A 21,236-nucleotide genomic window follows, 5' to 3' on the forward strand; every position below is an offset into this window, starting at 1 on the left:
GTAGAGAAATTACCTTCATTGATTTCAATTTAAAAGGCTAAAGCATTTGTTTTTACTTATCAAAATAAAAAGACTTATGTCCGTTTTCACCATCAATCCCTAATTTTTAAGTGACCCCTATGTAAACAAAATTCCTGTTATGTGTTACCATAGGGGCTACTTAAACATTAGAGATTCATTGTGAAAACGGGCATAAATTTCCGCCTTAAAGCTTTTCTGAATAGAAATAGGAAGTGTCAAAATACAATGATAGACGTAATAATTTGATGTGATTCTTATATTAGTGTTCTGGTTATTTATTATGCACTTTGAATCATCATCATCAGATCATTTATTTAGTCTGGTCTGTAAGAGCATGACTCTTTCTAAGCCAGAGGTAAATCTATACTAATATTATTAATGCAAAAGTAACTATCTGTCTGTCTGTGTCGCTTTCACGCCTAAAACACTGAACCGATTTTGAAATTTGGCATAGAGATAGTTTGAGTCCCGGGAAAGGACATAGGAAAGTTTTTATCCCGGTTTTTGAAACAGAGACGTGCGCTAAAAGTTTTACTGTTACAGACAAAATTCCACGCGGGCAAAGCCGCGGGCGGAAAGCTAGTAGAGAAATATGAATGTATCGGGTGGTAAAAATCTGACGGCTACCTATGTCTAATCTTTAGTTAATCTTTTATTATAACAATCTCATAAAAAATCTAATAAATGGCTAAAAAAACACGTATCCGATACCTGTATCTAAACCGAGCTCCCGCGACACCTATTCATATTTTTAATGCGGCCATAAATCTTTGTGCTTTATCAGTTTGCCAGTTTTTCATTAGCGGCATCACGGAGCAGCATCGACCGGCTTCCAATAAATCTACCGCAAGCAAACACTATCGGTGGCCCCGTGATGGATTGCTGAGGGGAGAAGGTATAAATCAAGCGGAAGCCATGAGCCCTCTCCCTTTGTATTTGCACTTTTTACCGGAGCGGGTAAGCCTAAGTGCAAGTGAGGTGCTGGAAGAAGTGAGGTGCTGGAAGACTTTATACATCTTCTAGTTGACAAACGGTGCACTTCTGATATTGGAATGTTGTAGAGAAACAAAAAAGTAATGATAAGAATACTGTTGATTTGTTGCAAATCAGAAATATTATTCCCACACCAATTACGACTGACGCCTTTATCATCGTCATCATCATCGTCATCATCATCTCAGCCATAGGACGTCCACTGTTGAACATAGGCCTCCCCCAAGGGTTTCTATGTTGCCCGGTTGGTAGCGACCTGCCTTCATGATGGTTGGATATTTTCGATCGCAGATTTAGGGAACCATCTGGGTTGACCCCAAGATTCAAATAGAAATTTCTTTTAAGTCATTGGTTTTGGTTAGCTCTTTTAATTGACCTATATTTTCGAAAAAAAATGTGATATCAGAGTGACTCATTAAGTCTGACACCAGACTTGTGACGTCAGTAATTACAACCTACACGATAGAAGAAAGAGTACGACCTAGAATATGCAATTTTCTAAAGAGCATGTCTGAATAACAGATGAGTAACGACGTAACGCATAACGTAACATAAAAGATGCAACGAGGCATTCAGATTTAATTGCTTTTTAATTACAGTTTCTGCTACATATTTTCTTCAAACGCTTTAATTAAGTTCAACATGATTCAAAGTTGTTACAGAAGACTAAGCAACTTTGTGAATGTGATTATTTGTTTATTTTATTTTACTAAACACATGACAAATTACAATTTTCAAAAAATAGTTTAGTTATAATTAATGACTAAATTAAGGCTGGGTTGCACCATCTTAATTGAACTTCAACAAAAGTCTGTCAAAATCCATACAAAAAGCAGCGGTTATTGTCATTATTACGGTTAAAATAAGATGGTGCAACTGAGCCTAAGTCTGGGTTGCACCATCTTATTTTAACTTTAACAAACGTCAAAACTCTGTCAAACTCGGTACAAAAAACACCGGTTATTGTTATAGTCACGGTTAAAATAAGGCACTATGCGTAATTAAGTGTGCTTTCTATTTCCGTTTTTTTTTAACAACGCCATTAGTATGTAGAGACCACGACGACACAAGCCGCACACTTCAGCATCTTATAGTCACAGTAACTACAATGTGCCAACTGTTCAGTCAGCCTCAAATATTTTGTGACACCCAAAGGAGCCAAGTCTTTCTTACAGTCAAAATAAGGTTGTTAAAACATAAAACTCTTAGGCTGGGATCTTACTTTAACTTTGACAAATCAAAAATCTGTCAAAATGCATACAAAAACCACCGGTTATCGTTAAAGTTACGGTTAAAGTTAGGTGGTGCAACTCAGCCTTAAAACTCATTTATTTATGCAAATAGGCTTTAAAAAATCACTTTTACACGTCCCAGTATTAACCCTACTACTGCTTCAGGAAAAAAAATGAGCCAGTGATGAGAAGAAGCAGCACAAGAAACTCGGTCACTATTGTCAGCCTCTTTTACAAAGGTTTACAGACTTTAAAATATACATAGTTATAAATATTTATGCGAGCTAGGCAGTTACGCATCCCGAATATTTTTATCTTTTAAATAATCATCGACTACTTTTGTCTTCTTTTTGGTCACTTTGGTGGCACGAACTATTTGAAGCTGTACATTGCTATTTTTTAGCCTTCAAAGGCGTTATCTGCCAAAACAGTCGTTAAATAAATCCCGAACGCCTCCCTCAAAAATAAGCCTTATTCGCATCCCGATAGCCGAACGAGAGAACATCACCGAACAGTAAAACGAACAATTTCGACGACAGTCGTTGTGACACATAAATCCCTTTCGTATTCTTTTCAGGTCGTTAGTAAACTTTGAGTCTCGTAACAGAGCACTGAGACATACATCCATCTCGCTCGGTGACCTCATTAACCTATTGCATTGGTCTGAGACCTTCAATTTAAATTTTTGTTTCTTTTCAACGCAGAATACTGGAGATTGCCATTATCAAGCTTGTTGAGTTCAAGAGGGCGTAGATAAATAAGTGTGTCTTTCCTTTTATATGCTAAATTAATAGCATAGAGTGTGATTTTAATAAATGTATTTGATATTTGTTGTGTCGTATGGCCACGGATGAAAATAGTTTAACATACGAGTAAAAGTCCATAACCGACTCGGCGCAATGGATAATAATGGTTAATAATGGATTGGAGAATGAAAGATAGTTTCAAATCCGCGTGTGACTGTCCCCTTTTGTATCCGAATAACGGCACAACATAAGTCTCAAAGGCCTATACGAATGGGTGAAAATGGTTCTTCAGTTTTGGCAGAAGTAAATTAACATTATTTCTTAGAGATTTTTACTAATATTTTTACCTTAAACTTATATATACTTACACCAGAATGAATATTTTTTACAATAATTTACGGTACCTATAATGGCTCTACTGAACTAAGTCGAATGAGTCTACTGCACCTACATTAGTAGTGTCATAACGTTTCTGCCATAAAACATTAAGATCTAAACAGAATGAGATTTTTCTTTTCCAAGTTTTTCTGATTAACACGACATTCTTTAGTTTTCTCATTGCTTTGTCATTTATCATGCGCAATGCCTTGGAATTTGGTACGTATTTCTTTTAAAAACGTTTTTATTAAAATTCCTCAGATGTTGGAATAAAGAACTGCACAATTTAATTTAGTTTAATAATGGGGCTTCCTCAAGCTTTGAAAATTTATTTTTGTGTTGTGTATCTTAGAGTAGAAATAATTAGTATTTGAAATACGGTCATATTATTAAGACCGCACTTTTCCATCACCCTGTAACGTTACTTGTTAATGACCATTTACCTATTTTGTACTCTAGTCTGCTTTAAGTGCACTCGAAAACAGATATAAAGTTAAAAGTTTCCAGCAGTATTTAACTATAGTACAGCCACTAAAACACTGTTATACGACCCGCGAGTATACACGTTGCTTTTCAAACAGTTGCAGTGAATTAGTATCAGTATAGTGCTCGCTCGATCGTAGATTTATGCGCTGAACCGGTGCTATGCGCATGTAATCGCTCGTACAAAATGTATGCGTAAAATTCCGGATCTGCGTTTGCGATGCGGACCGTAACGATTAACGATTTATATAATAGTGTGTAAAAGTACGGGAATGTACCGTTTCTGACCATTGTCATGTTAATACCGATACGGACGCCTCTAATGTGATAATAATACTCGTAATACGTGTTTTGATCCTTTTCTACGTCCCAAACGGAGCCCACCCATTGTTGGCCAAAATATGTGCTGGTGTTGAGAAGTAAACGATGATAGAGTCAGTCATCATGTATATTGTAGTTGGTGAAGCGTTAAAACTTTCAAAATACATAGGTATGAGCTTACTTTTTGTTACACGTACGTACCCTAAGATACCCATTTATGTATTGAAACGTAGAAGTATCTACCGACGTTATGAATCGTGGGTACAGTTCAGGCACCGACCCCCAAAAATCAACCATGGTATATACGTAATTTTCCTAATAAATAAATAACACTATTACAAGTATTTTTCTATATTTTACTGCACTTTTTTTAGAGATTTTGCTATAATAATAATAATAAATCATTGGACAATTTCACACAGCGCCAGTTAGCCCCAAAGTAAGCAACTTAATGCTTGTGTTATGGGTGCTAGCTTAACGGATATACTACTTATATACCTTTTTTTTTTAAATACATACATATTATACATAAAATTATCACTTCACGGGATTTATTGCAACAATATCTATTTTAACGGTAAATAATATTTACCCTCCCGACGTTTCGGCTCGGTTGCACGAGTCATGGTCGCGGGCAGACTGAAGTGTACCGGACACTGTTAGTGTAGTTTGTCGGACTGACTGTACCACTGACGAAAATATTGTGCAAATGCGGGTGGGTGAAGAAAACTCATCGCGCCGGAGCAGACGACGCCGCATCTCTTCAGTCTGCCCGCGACCATGACTCGTGCAACCGAGCCGAAACGTCGGGAGGGTAAATATTATTTACCGTTAAAATAGATATTGTTGCAATAAATCCCGTGAAGTGATAATTTTATAGTAAAAAATGCAACATAATAGTTTAAAATATTATATTATACATAGTCACACCCAGACCCGTCACAGAAATTAAAATTCATCATTTCAATTTCTGCCCGGCCGGGAATCGAACCCGGGACCTCTCGGCATAGTAGTCCGTTCTGAACCACTACACCAAACGGCCGACAATATATTTTTATATGCGCTATGTTTTTTTAACCTTCGCACAAGTCACAATTTGACTTTATTTTTCATTATTAAGGCTGAGTTGCACCACCTTATTTTAACCGTAACAATAACCAGTGCTTTTTTTGGAATTTGACAAATGTTTGACGTCAAAGTTAAAGTGATGGTGCAACTCAGCCTAAATGTACCGACATACGTCAAACGAGGGTAGCTTCACAAACATTCCACGGGCCGTCCAGCCATGAAACACGTTATTATCTAGCAGATTTGCGTCTTGGTCCGAAGGGCCCTGTTTATTAAGGGCCACGGATGTGTCAGCCAAAGTGATTACATCGGCTTCAAAACGTCTTGGGTCACTCCAACCCGTCCCAATTACAATTATTACAGCGGTAATGCACGCTTTGAAATTAGGTTTCGGGGTGAAATTGTTTGGCCTGGCAGGAATTAATTGTTATTATAGCTACAGCGTTTAATTTAAGCTACAGGCACACTGTTGGCGTGACTTCGACGCGACTGTAACTCGACTCGACATAGGTATTTATTTATTACTAGCGGCCGCCCGCGACTTCGTACGCGTGGATCCCGTTTTACCCCCTTCATCTATCTTACGCGGTTTAGATTTTTTCATACAAATGGTTTTTCCCGGTAACTCCCGTTCTCGTGGGAATTCTTCAGTACACTATAACCTGCCCAGGAGTATGAAGAATAATTGTACCAAGTTTCGTTAAAATCCGTCGAGTAGTTTTTGTTTCTATTAGGAACATACAGACAGACAGACAAAAATTTTACTGATTGCATTTTTGGCATCAGTATTGTAACGTTGCAGCTCAGCTGTTTTTCACAAATTGATTTTCTTACTCGATATTCGGATTTTGGATACCACTAACGACATCTATTGGTAGGATTAAAAAGCAATTTGCAATAGATGGCGCTTTTTATTCTGTGGTTTCGTATCGATGAGGAATCAATTCAAATATATTTGGTGGCGGTTCAATCCGGTCACCAAGCCGCCAGGAAAAAATCTTTCTTGCAGTATCGATCACTAATTACCCCCTGATAGTTATTTTGAAGATATACTCGTATTTCATGTACCTACAGAATTGTCCTCTCTACAGATTTATTATATATAGTATTGTTAATTATGAAAAATCTAAAACGTTAAAATAACGGTATCGATGTGGCCAATGAGATGCTGTCATAGTGACATTGACAATACGTCAATGACACACGAGAATCAAACGGCAGAATAGAGGGACGCGCGGAGACGACTCCGCGCGCTTTTGTGCTAAGTGATGAATTGTATCTAAAATAAGGCAATATAATGTGAAAGATGAGTATCCAGTGTTTTATTTATGAGAATAGATCTACCGGCCTCTAATAGTATAGATTACTAGCGACCCGCCCCGGCTTCGCACGGGTATTAAGTATACCTACATAATATGAACCTCTTGAATCATTCTATTAAAAAAACGCATCAAAATCCGTTGCGTAGTTTTAAAGATCTAAGCATACATAGGGACAGACAGCGGAAAGCGACTTTGTTTTATACTAGGTATGTAGCGATAGTGAAACTTCATGCCCTGGAATTATCTGCCACTTAAGCATTGATTGGGAAAATAGAAAACATCCTTGCTAATGCGTGAAAGTGCAAGTAAATAAAAATAACTACAAAGAAGTAAATGAATCATTTACACAGTTACTTCTACAACAATAATATGTAGATGACAAAGTGAAACTTCCTTATAATTTCATTGGCAATAACACATGCCACGCTGCTACACCTGTATGCACACAACTGAACGATTATTATCTTCATAATTAATGACTATTAGCACATAATAATACAAGAATCTTCTTATTAACTGTACAATATTAAGTTGAAGTTCGTTAGTTCTGTCTGTAGTTAATTTGTGATTAATATTAACAGATATTACGATTTCAGGGTTAATTACTGAGCATGCCTAACTAACTGGAAGTATCTGGGGTCCCAATTCTGAAGATCGATTTGCATAGATCCAACTCTACCCGTCTCTTTTACTTACATGGGTGTTGTAACGTGAGTGAAAGAGATGGACAGTGTAGATGAAATAGAAATTGTGTAAATGGAATAGGATCCTGTAATATTGCGTATTAATAGATGCTAATATTATACAGTAGGTGTAACATTAGTGGCGGTAGCGTATAGCAATCTGAGGATTATTAGACTGTATTTTGGGTAACTACTGAATTAGGTTTAGATACATAATTATGTACATAAATCTCTACATAAAAGCGTAGAGCATATCAACAGCAAATATTGCTAAAACATATTTTGAAAGAAAATACATATCGCACACCTAGATCTAAACTGAGACAACTCAAAAAAGGGCATTTTTCAGGAGGCGAAAAAAACGTATTACTACATTTTTTGTTAGGGAAGTTATGAAACTCAGTTTTATTTTGGATTATTGATAGGCTGTGAAATGACCCTGTGTATAAACTGGGTCAAAAAATCTATCCGGTTTACCTTTAATCGCAGTTTTTTTAGTTGTTACATTTTAGGGGAATGACTTTGTATAAATAATAAAGTACATTTAGACTTGAATCAGTTTTGTTTGGACATTTTGAGATTTGAGTCCTCCTTTTCCACTCTTAAAATTTTTATATCGTGCCATTTAACTTGATTCCGATTTTCGTCTACAACCAAATTAGTTGCCCACATTTTTTGCAAGATTTTAGAGTCATAAAACTTTTCAAATGTCATCTCTTCCACGTTCTTTGGTCCTCTGTATTTCAAAATTTCAAGATGTGGCTGAGTCCTCTTCCTGCACTATTAAAGTGTTTTCATTGAATGTTTCGATATCCTTAATCATCAATTTAGGAATTGTTTGAGAAAACAGTTCTTTTTTTACACGATTTGGATCAGCATAAGAGATATAAATGAAGATTTCATGACATGGTGAACATGATAGGTGTTTGAGTTTCTTCAGCCACTTTTTCTTAGCATCAGCTGATTGATATGTTTATTTATTATTTATTTACTTATTATAGACCTTTTTTCTACATTATTTTTTATTTCCACATTATAAAGAAGGTTTTATCTCTTGTGCAGACAACAGCATATCAGACTATACACTTGTATTACAACTACATTAGTTACTACAGTGTTTAACTTGAAGTGCCGTCGTCTGTACATTGCCATTTTAACTATCTTTACACTGTTCTCTCAAAATATTTAAAAGAAAACGACCTAGCATCTTTTTTTCGGAAAATAAAAAAAATATCCACTGTAATTTTTACTTATCCAACAATAGTAAGTTAACTCAAAACACTCTTCTCAAACACAACAGTTGAACAGTTTGAATAAAACTAACTTTATTTAGAAACAGGGATTATCATACTGTACCTGATTTTAGATGAAACATGCAAAACTACGCGTTCTGTATAGAAAAACATTGAATTGAAATTTGATCCAACAAAACTACGCCAACTAGAAATTCACAAGTTGATTCATCAAAACAAACTCAACTCAAAATAGTAACAAAATATAAGTTACTCTATCAAACAAAACTGGAACAAGTCAAAATGATCTGGTTGACTATTGCAGAACAATTCATCAATACTGTTACTACTCAAATTAACTCATTATATATTTTCTGCTTAACTGTAACAAATCTAAATATCCGCGTTTTCGTTCATTTTAATACGTGCACTCTCTGATATTAGCGAAGGTCAACTGACAAAACGCTTGTTTAGGTGGAAGGGGTTGACAAGCGTTGATTCAACAAAAGTAAGTTATCGCCATCTAGCGGCAAATGGATCAAGGCTTTATTAAACCTGTTATGTTGGAAAGATGCGTATGATAACCGAGTATTTGAATATAAGCATAAGTCAAAATTGGCAATTTTTGAGTTGTCTCAGTTTAGATCTAGGTGTGCGATATAGTCGAACATATAACATCCTCCTTTTTTGAAGTCGGTTAAAAATAACTTGAAGAGTAGTATTTCTATCTTTGAAATATTGGTTCAAGCATACAATGCCGTAACAAAAATGTATCCAAAATAAAGTAATTTCTTTACCACTGAGCGAGCACTATCAGAAAATAGAAACAAGAAATGCCGAGTCTCGAGTATTACCACATAATAACATTTTTTACTCAGTGATACCGTTGCAAAATAAAAAATATTGAAACGCTCGCTCCATATACCACGAACAATACAGATGGCTAAGACGATATGCCCTAATGGCTCTGTTGCTTGCGTTTTATACCAGTCGTATAAAGTGCCGGGAATACATTAAGGCTCGTTCACACTTAGCCACCGCATTACTATGCGATGCGTCGTAAAAATTTCGCTTTACTACCAATGCGTGACGATCTGTCTGAAAACGGCGCACGTAGAGTTAATATTTGTACGGTTTGCGATGCGGCTAAGTATGAAGATCGTAAAATGCTAGAATGGACATAACTCAGCAATGTGGGTATGCTTGATGTCTATTATTGATGCGAGTTTATTATCTACAAGTTTACTTCGGGACTGTTGGTTTGGTAGCGGGCCTTTTCAAGGCGAGAGTGAATAGGCACTTACAGAGCAGATGTACCATCCTAGACTGCATCCCACTTAACATCAGGTGCGATTGTGGTCAAATACCTGCCTTGTTATACATACAAAAATAAAGGTAGCAGGAAAGCGCTGGACGCAGGCCGCTACCAACCGGGTAACATGGAAAGCATTGGGGGAGGCCTATGTTCAGCAGTGGACGTCCTATGGCTGAGATGATGATGATGATGATGACTGTTGGTTTGCCTCAGAATTTCAGGGCGTAAAGATATTGTAATGCTAATGCTGACGTTGTTTTTAAGACTATTTTTGCGGATTTATGGAGAAAATTTTGCAGCAAAAATGTCTTTTAAGTTTTTGTGCACAAAATATCATTACGTCTGTTGCTGTCGCGCTAAAGTGTATCGTATGAGCGCGCCGTAAATGTATTTTGTTTCTACCCTTTAAAAAATATCCGCGATGCTCTTAATCCAGCAAAATGTACATTTTCCTTAAGGGTAATATACATATCCACGCTGCCTGCATTATCGTTTCTTTATTATTGGACAAAACAAAAGTATATTAAGATTGTAATAATATGATAGTTGGATGGATGAATATTTTGTTACTCTTCCAAGAAAAATCTGAAAGTTTTGGATGAAACCTTAAACTATTACTTTTTAAAGGTAAAATATAGACTTAAACTGGACTAACTGGATGAATGTGAAGCCTCAAGAAAAAGCTAGTTAAAAGATAAATCTTTAAAGAATTACTTATATTACTTATCTACTGTAGGGTCACCAAAAACAATTTTTATTTACAAAAATAATTATCGGTCTAAATGGGTTAAGAACAAGAACTTTTGCACGTCGCATGCGACAGAATATGCTGGAATTTATTAAATTAACACCTATCTGTAACCATGTTCTTGCAAATAAATGATTTTATTATTATTATTATAACAATATATCTAATCTTACTGTGACATAATAAGTAGGCAGGTACTAAGAAGTATCGAACATGGATGTATGTTTGGATATAATAATATGTAACTATCATTATTATTTTTTTATCATAAAAACAAATTCCGCTGGCATCATCTTCGTTGGCAATCGCTTTAATCCAGCGAAGTGTATATTTCCCTTAATCCTACTTTAGAAAAAGCGGCAGACGTTGAGCGGAAGTTGCTACTTCCGTACGTTAGGTGGCGTGACCTGCGCAAGGTCTCAGAAAATGATGCCCAGCCAAAAGAACGCAATTTCCGTTCAGCTTTTACTATATTCCGTTGTTTGAAAGAAGTTATAGTACAACGGAGATGGGTAGAGTAGGTGAAACTAAAAAAGATAAATAAATTGTGGATAAAAAAAACAACTATTATATTTTTGTGAGCCTTACTTGTGTGTGTACGTGTACATGCACATAACGATAGTGTAATGTCTATCAAAACTTTTGAAAAACGAAGAGTAGTAGCTAGTCACCACACATGTAAAGCTCACGCCTTCGTGAATTTCAACAACTATTACTTTAATTAATATACAAGTTTCTCAAAGTTTTCTATTAAAAACCGTTTCGAAACTGACCATAGTTTCTGAGATTGACCTGTATCTAGTCTAGGGTAATAGGCCACCAGGGATACATGTTCAGAGAATAAACTAAACTTCACCTCTCATATTTCATACTTTGAAGCCACGATAGTCGAACGGTGAAGGGACTGGCCGACTCGTGATCCGGGGAACGCGGGTTTGGTCCCCGCCGCCGCTCGACTATTATGGTGAGCTCACTCGTGATACAAGCATATTTAGCTTAGTACGAGGGGCTAACGGGACTGTAAGTAATTTGTGTAATAACAAATTACTAAAAATAGACTTCACGAACTCGAGTTCTTACTAGCACACTCCATACCTAGTTAATCGAATAGGTATGTACCAAGGAAAATTAAGTCAAATAAGAATACCCATTTCCCAAACGTACCCACCAATTTGTGTAATAAAATCCACAATGGAAAACGTGTAGCAAATTCACCTACTTTAACTATTTTTGCTGTGTTCAGGGCTATTGTGTTTCGGAAGTTTGAGCTTAAAGGTTTGGCATCGGTGACCTGATTGCCTTTGAACAAAGGCCTGTAAGTTGTCTATCTAAGTTATCGACGTACCTTCACCAGACACGGGCCAAATTGACGTTGTTGCGAGTAAGAGTTGGGACAAATTGAAATGGTGGCTCCTATTTTGTGTTGTTGTTCAGGAAACAACTGTCTGATTTGATTATTATTTTATGTAGGTCAGAATTTCAGAGTAAGTATAATAGAGGTACGATTCACTTACGTACTGGCTTTCCGCCCGCGGCTTCGCCCGTGGAATTTTGTCTGTCACAGAAAAACTTTATCGCGCGCTTCCCTGTTTCAAAAACCTTCATGTCCTTTCCCGGGACTCAAACTATCTCTATGCCTTTCACCAAAATTGGTTCTGTGGTTTAGGCGTGAAAGCAAGACAGACAGTAACTCTGTCTGAGTTACTTTCGCATTTATAATATTACTATAGATTGATCGTGATTACAGTGTGTGCCGAAAGAATGTCAGACTATTCATTCAATCACTGAATTTTATTCAAATTTTTTGCAACAGCCTCAGTTTGATGTATTGAATTAGTAGATGAACGTGTCACAAACGGTATTACGTCTGATGTAAGTTTAGTGAAAAATGAACGTAAAATATTTGAAATGAAAATTCAGTATTTTTAGTTATCCATTGAATAAACTATTAGAAAATAGCTTTTGCTCGCGGCTTCACCCGCGTGAAGTTTAGTGTCACAGATCGGCATAAATTATAGCCTATATCGATGGTGGAAATATCAATTACTGTAAGGGACAAAACACGACTTTTCAGGAGAGCCAAAAAACGATTTTTTTTTCTTTATACCTCAATATCTTTTTATGTGATGTTACGATTTAAATAGTTTCTATGGCAAAGTTTCTTAGAATTTTCTGTTCTTTCATAATATAAACGCCAAATTTTCGAAAAATGGGTAGTTTAAAAGATAGCATGTCCCTTACATTAAAGAAACGAGCTTGACTGTACCTTACAATGTTGAAATTTCACAGTATGGAATGTCATGTATGTTGTAAGGTACATTTAAGAATAAACACGACAGTAATATTATTGTAACTTGACAATTTTAACATTGAAACCTGATGTAAGTAGAGGTTGCATTTAAGTTTTCATTAACAAAACGAAGAGAAGAGATAGAAACAAGACAACTTAGTATACACAAATACAGTTGGAGGCATCAAATACACATCACCAACAAAACATTTAGTCACTGATGATGCGTACGTCTGCATTTGTGAACAAGTTGTCTTGTTTCTATCTTTTTCTGATCATTTTTACGCAGTTAGGTTTTTTTTAATCATCGTTCGTTCGTTTTAGCCGAATGACGTCCACTGCTGGACAAAGGTCTTCCCCCAAGGATTTCCACAACAACCGGTCCTGCGCCGCCCGCATCCAGGCACCTCCTACAACCTTCACCAGATCGTCGGTCGACCTAGTGGAGGTCTGCAGCACATTACGTCTTCCAGCTCGTGGTCGCCACTCAAGAATTTTTCTGCCCCAGCGGCCATCAGCTTTGCAAGCTACGAGCTCCACTCACTGCCACTTGATTTTAGCGATTCTGCGGACTATGTCAGTCACTTTGGTTCTCCTGCGGATCTGCTCATTTCTGGTTCAATCACGAAGGGAAACTACGAGCATAGCAAGCTCCATCGCATTTGACCTTGAGCCTTCTTATGAGGCCCAGTAAGCGACCACATCTCAGATCCATAAGTTATCAAAGACTTGTAGCTTTAGACACTGCGACATTTCAGACGTGAGAATATCACGAAGCTTCCCGAACGCTGCCAGCCGATTTGGATTCGACGATTGACCTCTTCCTCGAAGTTAGACCTACCTAACTGGACTGTTTTGTTTGTACTAGGTTTCAATATTTGTCGACAACTGCCGAGTGTAGAGTATCCAATCTTTAGAGGAGCGTGTGCAACACGGACATTTGGCATGACTTTGTCTTGTCCATGTTCATTTTACGAGGGGTTCGTTGAGAGGCTCGACTAAGGCCATTAAGAATAGTGCCTAGATCTTCCACGGTCTCAGCCATGACTATTATATCGTCCGCGAATCGAAGGTGGGTAATTTACTCGCTATTGATATTGTTAAACCTTTTTGAAATTTATCGCCTTTTACATGCGGCTCACGCTTGACCGTATTTTTATTTTGTCTATGACAACTCTGTCACCTTTCTACTCTCTGATCTACGATCCGTACATGTAATTGTTTGGTGTTATTAAATTCACATTTATTTCCTCGATAAAGACTTTAATTTATCAGGTTATGGGCCCAGTAAGCCCTAAAAGTGAAGCAGTGTAAAAACTTTTGTGGAAATACATACAGCGAACATTACAAAGTGAATGTGACAATCTACAACACGGCGGGTATCTTTTGTTTTTTCAAGTTTTCGTCTTCAAACTGAGCAAAATCTCGAAAATGGCAGGAAATAATTCACTGGCATTAATTGAAAAGTTAACTGGCCGTGAAAACTATGCAACCTGGCGTTTTGCAGTCCAAACTTACCTGCAACATGAAGAGCTATGGGACTGCATCGAAAATTTTGACTCAGTGGCAGTTGTGGACAGAAAACGTGATACAATAGCTAAAACAAAGATCATTCTTCTGGTTGACCCCATTAACTACGTGCACATTCAAGAAGCGAGTACTGCAAAAGAAGTGTGGGACAAACTGTCTTCTGTCTTCGATGACTCTGGGCTAACACGTCGAGTCGGCTTACTGCGTGATCTGTGTAACACCTCACTCAGTGCATGTCAAAGCGTAGAAGAGTACGTGAGCAAAATAATATCAACAGCTCATAAGCTCCGGAACATAGGCTTCAAGGTGGATGATGAGTGGCTCGGAACACTGCTGCTCTCAGGTCTTCCTCAGTCTTATCAGCCTATGATCATAGCTATCGAAAGCTCCGGCATGAAGATAACTTCCGATGCTATAAAAGCAAAGTTATTACAAGATGTAAGGCAATCCGAAAGTAATACTAATGCATAAGTAACTAACATAGATTTTTGTAATCTTTGTTTTGTAAAAGGCTTAAATGTAGAGGGAGTGTTAAACCTTTTTGAAATTTATCGCCTTTTACATGCGGCTCACGCTTGACCGTATTTTTATTTTGTCTATGACAACTCTGTCACCTTTCTACTCTCTGATCTACGATCCGTACATGTAATTGTTTGGTGTTATTAAATTCACATTTATTTCCTCGATAAAGACTTTAATTTATCAGATATTTATGCCGAATCCGCTCCAGTCCAGAAGCAGATCTCCAGGTGGTGGTGAACAGTTTCGGAGTTTTCAGTTCCCCCTATCTTACCCTTCGCTGCAACTGGATAGGTTGTATTGAGTATTGAGGTTTCAAATCTTAATCCTGGAGACGTTTGACTGGCGTTTTCGTACAATCCTTTCAACACTTCGATGTATCGATATAGTCAATTTGACACCGTTGGAGAGAATGTAGTAGGTACTGCCCAGGTCTCGATCGAAGAAAAGGCTTTCTCATAGTCACAAACGCCAGACAAAGTGACTAATTATACTCCTCGGTCTTCTGTATAATCTGCCGTAGCATATGTATGGGGTCTATGGTACCAAAGCTTTTGGAAACCGGCTTGTTCGAGAGGCTGGAAGTAGTCGAGCATAGGAGCGAGACGATTTATAATGACTATCGAAAACAACTTGTAGACATGGCTCAGTAGTGAGATGGGTCTATAATTCTTCAACAAGGTTTGGTCGCCTTTTTTGAAGAAGAGTATCACCACACTTCTGTGCCATGCCGTAGGCGTTTTTCCTTCGAGGATGATGGAATTGAACAGCTTCTGAAGAAGCCCCTCCGTCAAAAAGCCAACTGCGTAAAAATGAACAGAAAAAATATAGAAACAAGTGTTGTTAGTGTTCATAAATGTAGTGGAAGTGGGAGGCATTAAATACATATCACCATTAACGTAAGGGCCTAATTGTGATAAATCAAAAAGTTTCAAATGAAGTAAGGTTCAATGTTAAAACCAAAAGTTTAGGGTAAGGGCTGAATTGTATTATTAAAACAAATTTACGTCCTTTAAATCAATTGTTTCCCCAAAAGTTGTATTCAGACGACTAAAAATGTGTAAGGTAAGGGACATTTTTTTAAAGATATCAACATTTCAAGTATACCAATCGATAGAGCCGAAAATTCTGAATGCGTTGGTATATATAACTCATTTTGGCCAAAATGTCCCTTACATTAATTGATACTTCCACCATCGATATGTTAATCTGGGTTACAAACAATAATGCTGTAAAGTTTCAACAAAATCCATTCAGTACTTTTGGCGTGAAAGAGTAACAAACATCCAGACATCCAGAGATCCAAAACTTTCGCATTTATAATATTAGTAGGATAGACTTTTGAGAAAGAAATATTCTTTAACCATACCTAACCGAATACTTTTCCCAGCAAGAATAATCGTATTATTTAATACGACTTATCTAAGAGACCCTAGAAGAACATTATTACAAAAAATATTCGCCTGAACTTTTTTTTATCTAGATCCGACTTCAAAGTGAAAAGTGTTCGGAGAATGTCATTGTTCGATTCAAATTCCCGAAGACAAAAAGCTCTCTATCGCCTTAGGTCTCACCCACGCACGGGCGGAGCTTCGAGCGGGGCTTGAAGGGCGGAACTGTTTCCGGAGCTTATATTATTGAGCTTTCGACGCATTTGCATAGATACAGAGAAATGTATAATAAGTCTTTATTATACATTTCCTCCTACAATGTAAAGTGAAACCAGTGTGGCGTCTATACATCGCACTATTGAAATATTGTAAACAAGTGTACTTCAAATAATTGGAAATGTTAATATAATATTATAATCATCCGTATTTTTGTTGCAATTAAAATTCCGTATATTTTGTTAGGACAAGATATTTTATCACAAAAATATCTTTAATTTTTTGAACTTCAACACTAGCCCATTTATTGCCCCGAAGCAGTGGTAGGGTCAAGAGATACTGGGAGGTGGGAAAGCGCTATTATCAAATTTGCGCCGTGACGGGTATGTGCTCTGGAGGACATATACAGGGTGGAAACGATAAGTGAACTCATTCGATTATTCCTAAACTAGAGAAGATATCGAAAAGAATCGGTTACTGATCCTGAAAGTGCTTCACGAGCTGTGTCAAACGGTATCAATGAAAGGTTACAGATTAAACTGGCTCTATCCGAAAATTCAATGTTTCAAGCTTCCATACATAGTTTAGAAATAATCGAGTGAGATCACTTATCGTTTCCACCCTGTATACTAAACCCGCTTTCCGCTCCGCGTCTGGCTCCGCGTTTACTTAAGTTTATCTCAGACAAGACAGATTGGGGAGAAATGGATAAATCAAGTTTTTGTTCGGACCGAGGGCGACGGGAGATGAGCGATAGGCCAGTGTTTGGTTTAATTAGTTGCGGAAAAAGCGATCGAATTGATGGCTACTGGCTCTAATTAGGTCGATGTGTGCGAATTGATTGACTAATGATAGTGTTGCATTGTTCAGATTTTTTTTGTTTGTAGGTAATTGCGTTCTAGAAATGCTCAATATTAAAATGTACGTACTCGCATAATATGAATCAAGCTATCATGCATGACTGAAAAAAATTGTGCAAGATAGCGAATGGAATCATAAATATCGCATCGTTATTGTATGTTAAAAGTTGTTTGAAAACCAAAACAGAGAGTACCTATTCCATCCAATTTATGTTTGAGAACTGATTTTTAAATCGTATTTTTAACTGAAGATTAAAATCAAAATAAGAATAAAAATATTATGAACATTGGACATAACTTCCCATACTGAAAATGTTAAAGTGGTCAACTTTCAGTTACTTGAAAATTCAGCCCAAAACAAAACAATAATCAGTTCGTCTCAATATCTTTTGTAAATGAAATCTTTTTACAAAACTTACTTTCAAACAAGAAAATATTACCTTTTTAATTCTTCCTCATTATACCATTAATTACGCTACGAAGATGACATAAAAATTAATTATAATCCATTGAGATTCCTTTATGCTTTTTCTTGTACAACTGACTTAAAGAAAACCTAGGACTTTCTTAAGTAAAAGAGATCCAAAGCAAAAAGAATCCCTAATAAAGAGAGGATTAATTTTTCTACTCTTTGAATTCCTTGATGTTTTAAAATAAAAAATGAACTATTGTATTCTTCCTTTTATAAAGAAATGAAAAGAAATATCAAAACAAAAAACATTGGATAATACGAGTAAAATGCTTAATAAAGTATTTTACTAGCAAAAATATTGGTTTACTTAAATACGATTACAATATAATTGAAAAGGTTCATCAGGATTCATAATGTTAATCATTAAAGGGGAATGAGAATGATTAGTAAAACTAAAGGATAAAGTTTATCCAAAATTTGAACTATGCTACTTTTCTCTGTTCGATGTGTGGGTTGTAAGTAACCCTAGAGACTTTAGTAACTAATTTAACCACCAAATGCGCTGATATAACCCAATCAGATCGATTCCAAAGCTGGAATTATGCTACTTTTCTCTCTTCGGTGTGTGGGTTGTAAGAAACCCTAGAGACTTTAGTAACTAATTTAACCACCAAAGGCTGACATAGCCCAATTAGATCGACAAACTTTATATCCTTCGAAACTTCCACGTGTACCTATCTATTCACTCGTCCAATTGTTCCAATTTGTGATCGCTTTGAGGAGCAAAGCCGTTACATTTTTGTAACAAAATCGCTCTTAATAAACTAAATAGTTAAGACCCCAGAGTATTTAGCTTGATGTGCCGTCGTCTGCTCTCGATAATGTCATTATTTAATCATTGGGTGCGTTTGGCGGAAAAAAGCGCTTGGAAGCGTTTGCTAGCGCTGAGAAACCGCAAAAAAGCGCTTGGACACGTTTGCTAACTTCAATAGTGACGACACTACACTCATTTTTAGCAGTGTCAGCGCTTACCGCTTACCGGTCGTCATTTTGCTTACAAACACTTCCAAGCGCTTTTTTCCGCCACACGCTTCCATTATTTCTACTAGGTAGGATTAGCAGAGATGAACTCTGCTAACTTTATGTAATTAACGTGATATCCTTAATAATCCTTATGTTTTTAATATTTTTTCAACCCTCTATAATTATAAGTATCTAAATAGGAACAAGATGTCACAGTGTTCAGCATTACTGTCGTCCACTGGTCTGAATTCGTCCACTAACCCTACCCTTTCTTGCAGCAGGCGTACGAGACGCAGTGTCTCGGTACCCGGTACTGGTGTTCGTTCATGGAGAGAGCTACGAGTGGAGCTCGGGGAACCCCTACGATGGGACTGTGCTGGCTTCTCATGCTGGGCTGGTGGTGGTCACTATCAACTACAGGCTGGGGATATTGGGTGAGTGTTCGTAGAGTAAGCTAGTGAAGTAAAGGAGTGCCTATGGTCATGCACGTGGAATAATAAAAGAATGAAAAAAAAAACGGAACGGAATAATTTGAATAATTTGTACGGATGTATTGAGACATTGACTCATCCTAACAATAATAAAAGTTTTAAGGAATGGAAGTTTGAACGTGATGATCTAAAAAGTCCTTTGTGGCAGATGAGATCTTGAGAGAAGACGGTTTATGGAATGTAATGTAAGTGATCTGAGCACATTATAACATCGATATTTTTTGTTGCCCAAATGCATAGGACAATAGTCAATAACATTGGAAGTAATAAAGCAGAAAACGTGGGTAAGTTAAAGAGACAAACATTTTACCCTAAATAATTATGAATATTAATAATAACGAAGTGCGAATTTATAATGCGACTGGCAAAATACATTTCTGGGAATATAAATAGAAGAAAAAGCATCGACCTAGATAGCCCGCGTGTCGTTATCCTCAAATTCTTTAATCTCTCCCATTTAAACTACTGCCCGAAAAGGTGTATTGTTTTATTCCCGTTCCCTAAATAAAAACAAAGTTGAGATTCCTCCAACGGCCCGCTTTGTCCCAAAGATGCCTAAGCAAAGTTGACGCATTGTTACCGAATTTTGACATGACATAAGCATACTTTGGGTACGAAGCACGAATTGTGTAACGTAAAGTATTTGTGTGGGCCTCTGAGAAGTTTTCTTGTAAATTGTTACGAGTCTTATAATCGTGCGAGATACTGATGAGATAGCTTCTATTATTATTAGTTTTCTAAGAAATAATAATATTATTATTATGTTATTGGATGAGGTTAGGTAAAGTTAAAATTATATCCCAGGAGACTCTTTAGTCGCGTAGGCGGGAAATTTTACGCTTGAGTAACGACTAAAATTTGAAGAAATAGGACTTTGTTTTGTTTTCTAATCAATCAATCAATCAATGACATACGAACAAAGAACATAAAAAAGCTTTCTAAAGCCTTTTTTCACCTTGTCGCAAAAATACAATATCTTTTTATTTCAATACGATAGTTTGAGGTAAAATTTCTCAGAAAGAACAATGAGCTACTTCTTCGTAATCCTTTATAGACTTAATGTCATTTAACGTAATAATATTAAAGCTCCAAACAAAGCTTTTCGATACTGTCGATGCCTTGGATGTTTGAAACGAACGAATTTATAGGAAGGAAATAAACTGTTATTCAGTAAATCAATTTATGTTTTAGCTGAAGGCTCATTTTAACAAGGATCTTTAGTGCCGATTTCAACGTTTGCCTTTAATTGACGACTCATTTTCAGACTTTAAGGATGTAGTATAAATTTAATCTTGAGACAATCATTAAATCGAAATCATACCTATCTGAGTAAACACTTCCAATTAGTACTATTTTGCAGGAAAGGCTTTGCAAATTTTATGAGTTACTATTAACGCCAATAACACCAACTTAATTAAAAATTAAAATTCAATTAGGCAATATTAAGGCAGCTCTACCACATACTCCTACACGCATATTGCTTTACTACGTTAGAGCTTAACCTTTAAACTAACCTTGAATTAAATGCCATTTGGGTATTGTTATAATATTTTGTACTAAATTAATTACCATTTGGGTATTGCATAGAAACTGTTTGTTTATGAGTCTCAACTTCAACATTATCTGAGTGACGTTAATATAGTCTTAACAACGCTCTCAAATGATAAATTTAATTAAAAACTTCTCCACCAATTTAGCAGCCCTTAAAATTTCTCGAATTATTTCCAAGTACATAGTTGCTACACTTAAAGTTTGACAGTAATTTAGGAGCTTTTTCTCTTAAGCGTATTATAACGTTTCGTCAACCTCCCATTTTAGAGCTTTTTAGATATTTAACGCAAAATTCTTAATGTGTTTTAAATTCACGTAACATTCAAAAGATTGTATAAAATTTAACGCCGTGTCAATTTTATTAAATTGAACTAAAGTTTAAGTGAGAGTAACAAAAACAATAATTATTTT

The 21,236-nt window shown here is 36.5% G+C and overlaps 1 protein-coding gene across 1 annotated transcript in view; it reads left to right on the forward strand.

Moving 5' to 3' along the window:
• The window catches only part of LOC135085468 (neuroligin-4, Y-linked-like), a 104,490-nt gene that overhangs the window by 17,486 nt on the left and 65,768 nt on the right, over positions 1 to 21,236 (forward strand). Inside the window, exon 3 of the mRNA XM_063980264.1 lies at positions 19,062 to 19,217. Coding sequence (XP_063836334.1) covers positions 19,062 to 19,217 — 156 coding nt within the window. The remainder of the gene's footprint in view (positions 1 to 19,061; positions 19,218 to 21,236) is intronic.

This window comes from Ostrinia nubilalis, chromosome 2 (genome assembly GCF_963855985.1).
Source record: "Ostrinia nubilalis chromosome 2, ilOstNubi1.1, whole genome shotgun sequence".
Lineage (NCBI taxonomy): Eukaryota > Metazoa > Arthropoda > Insecta > Lepidoptera > Crambidae > Ostrinia > Ostrinia nubilalis.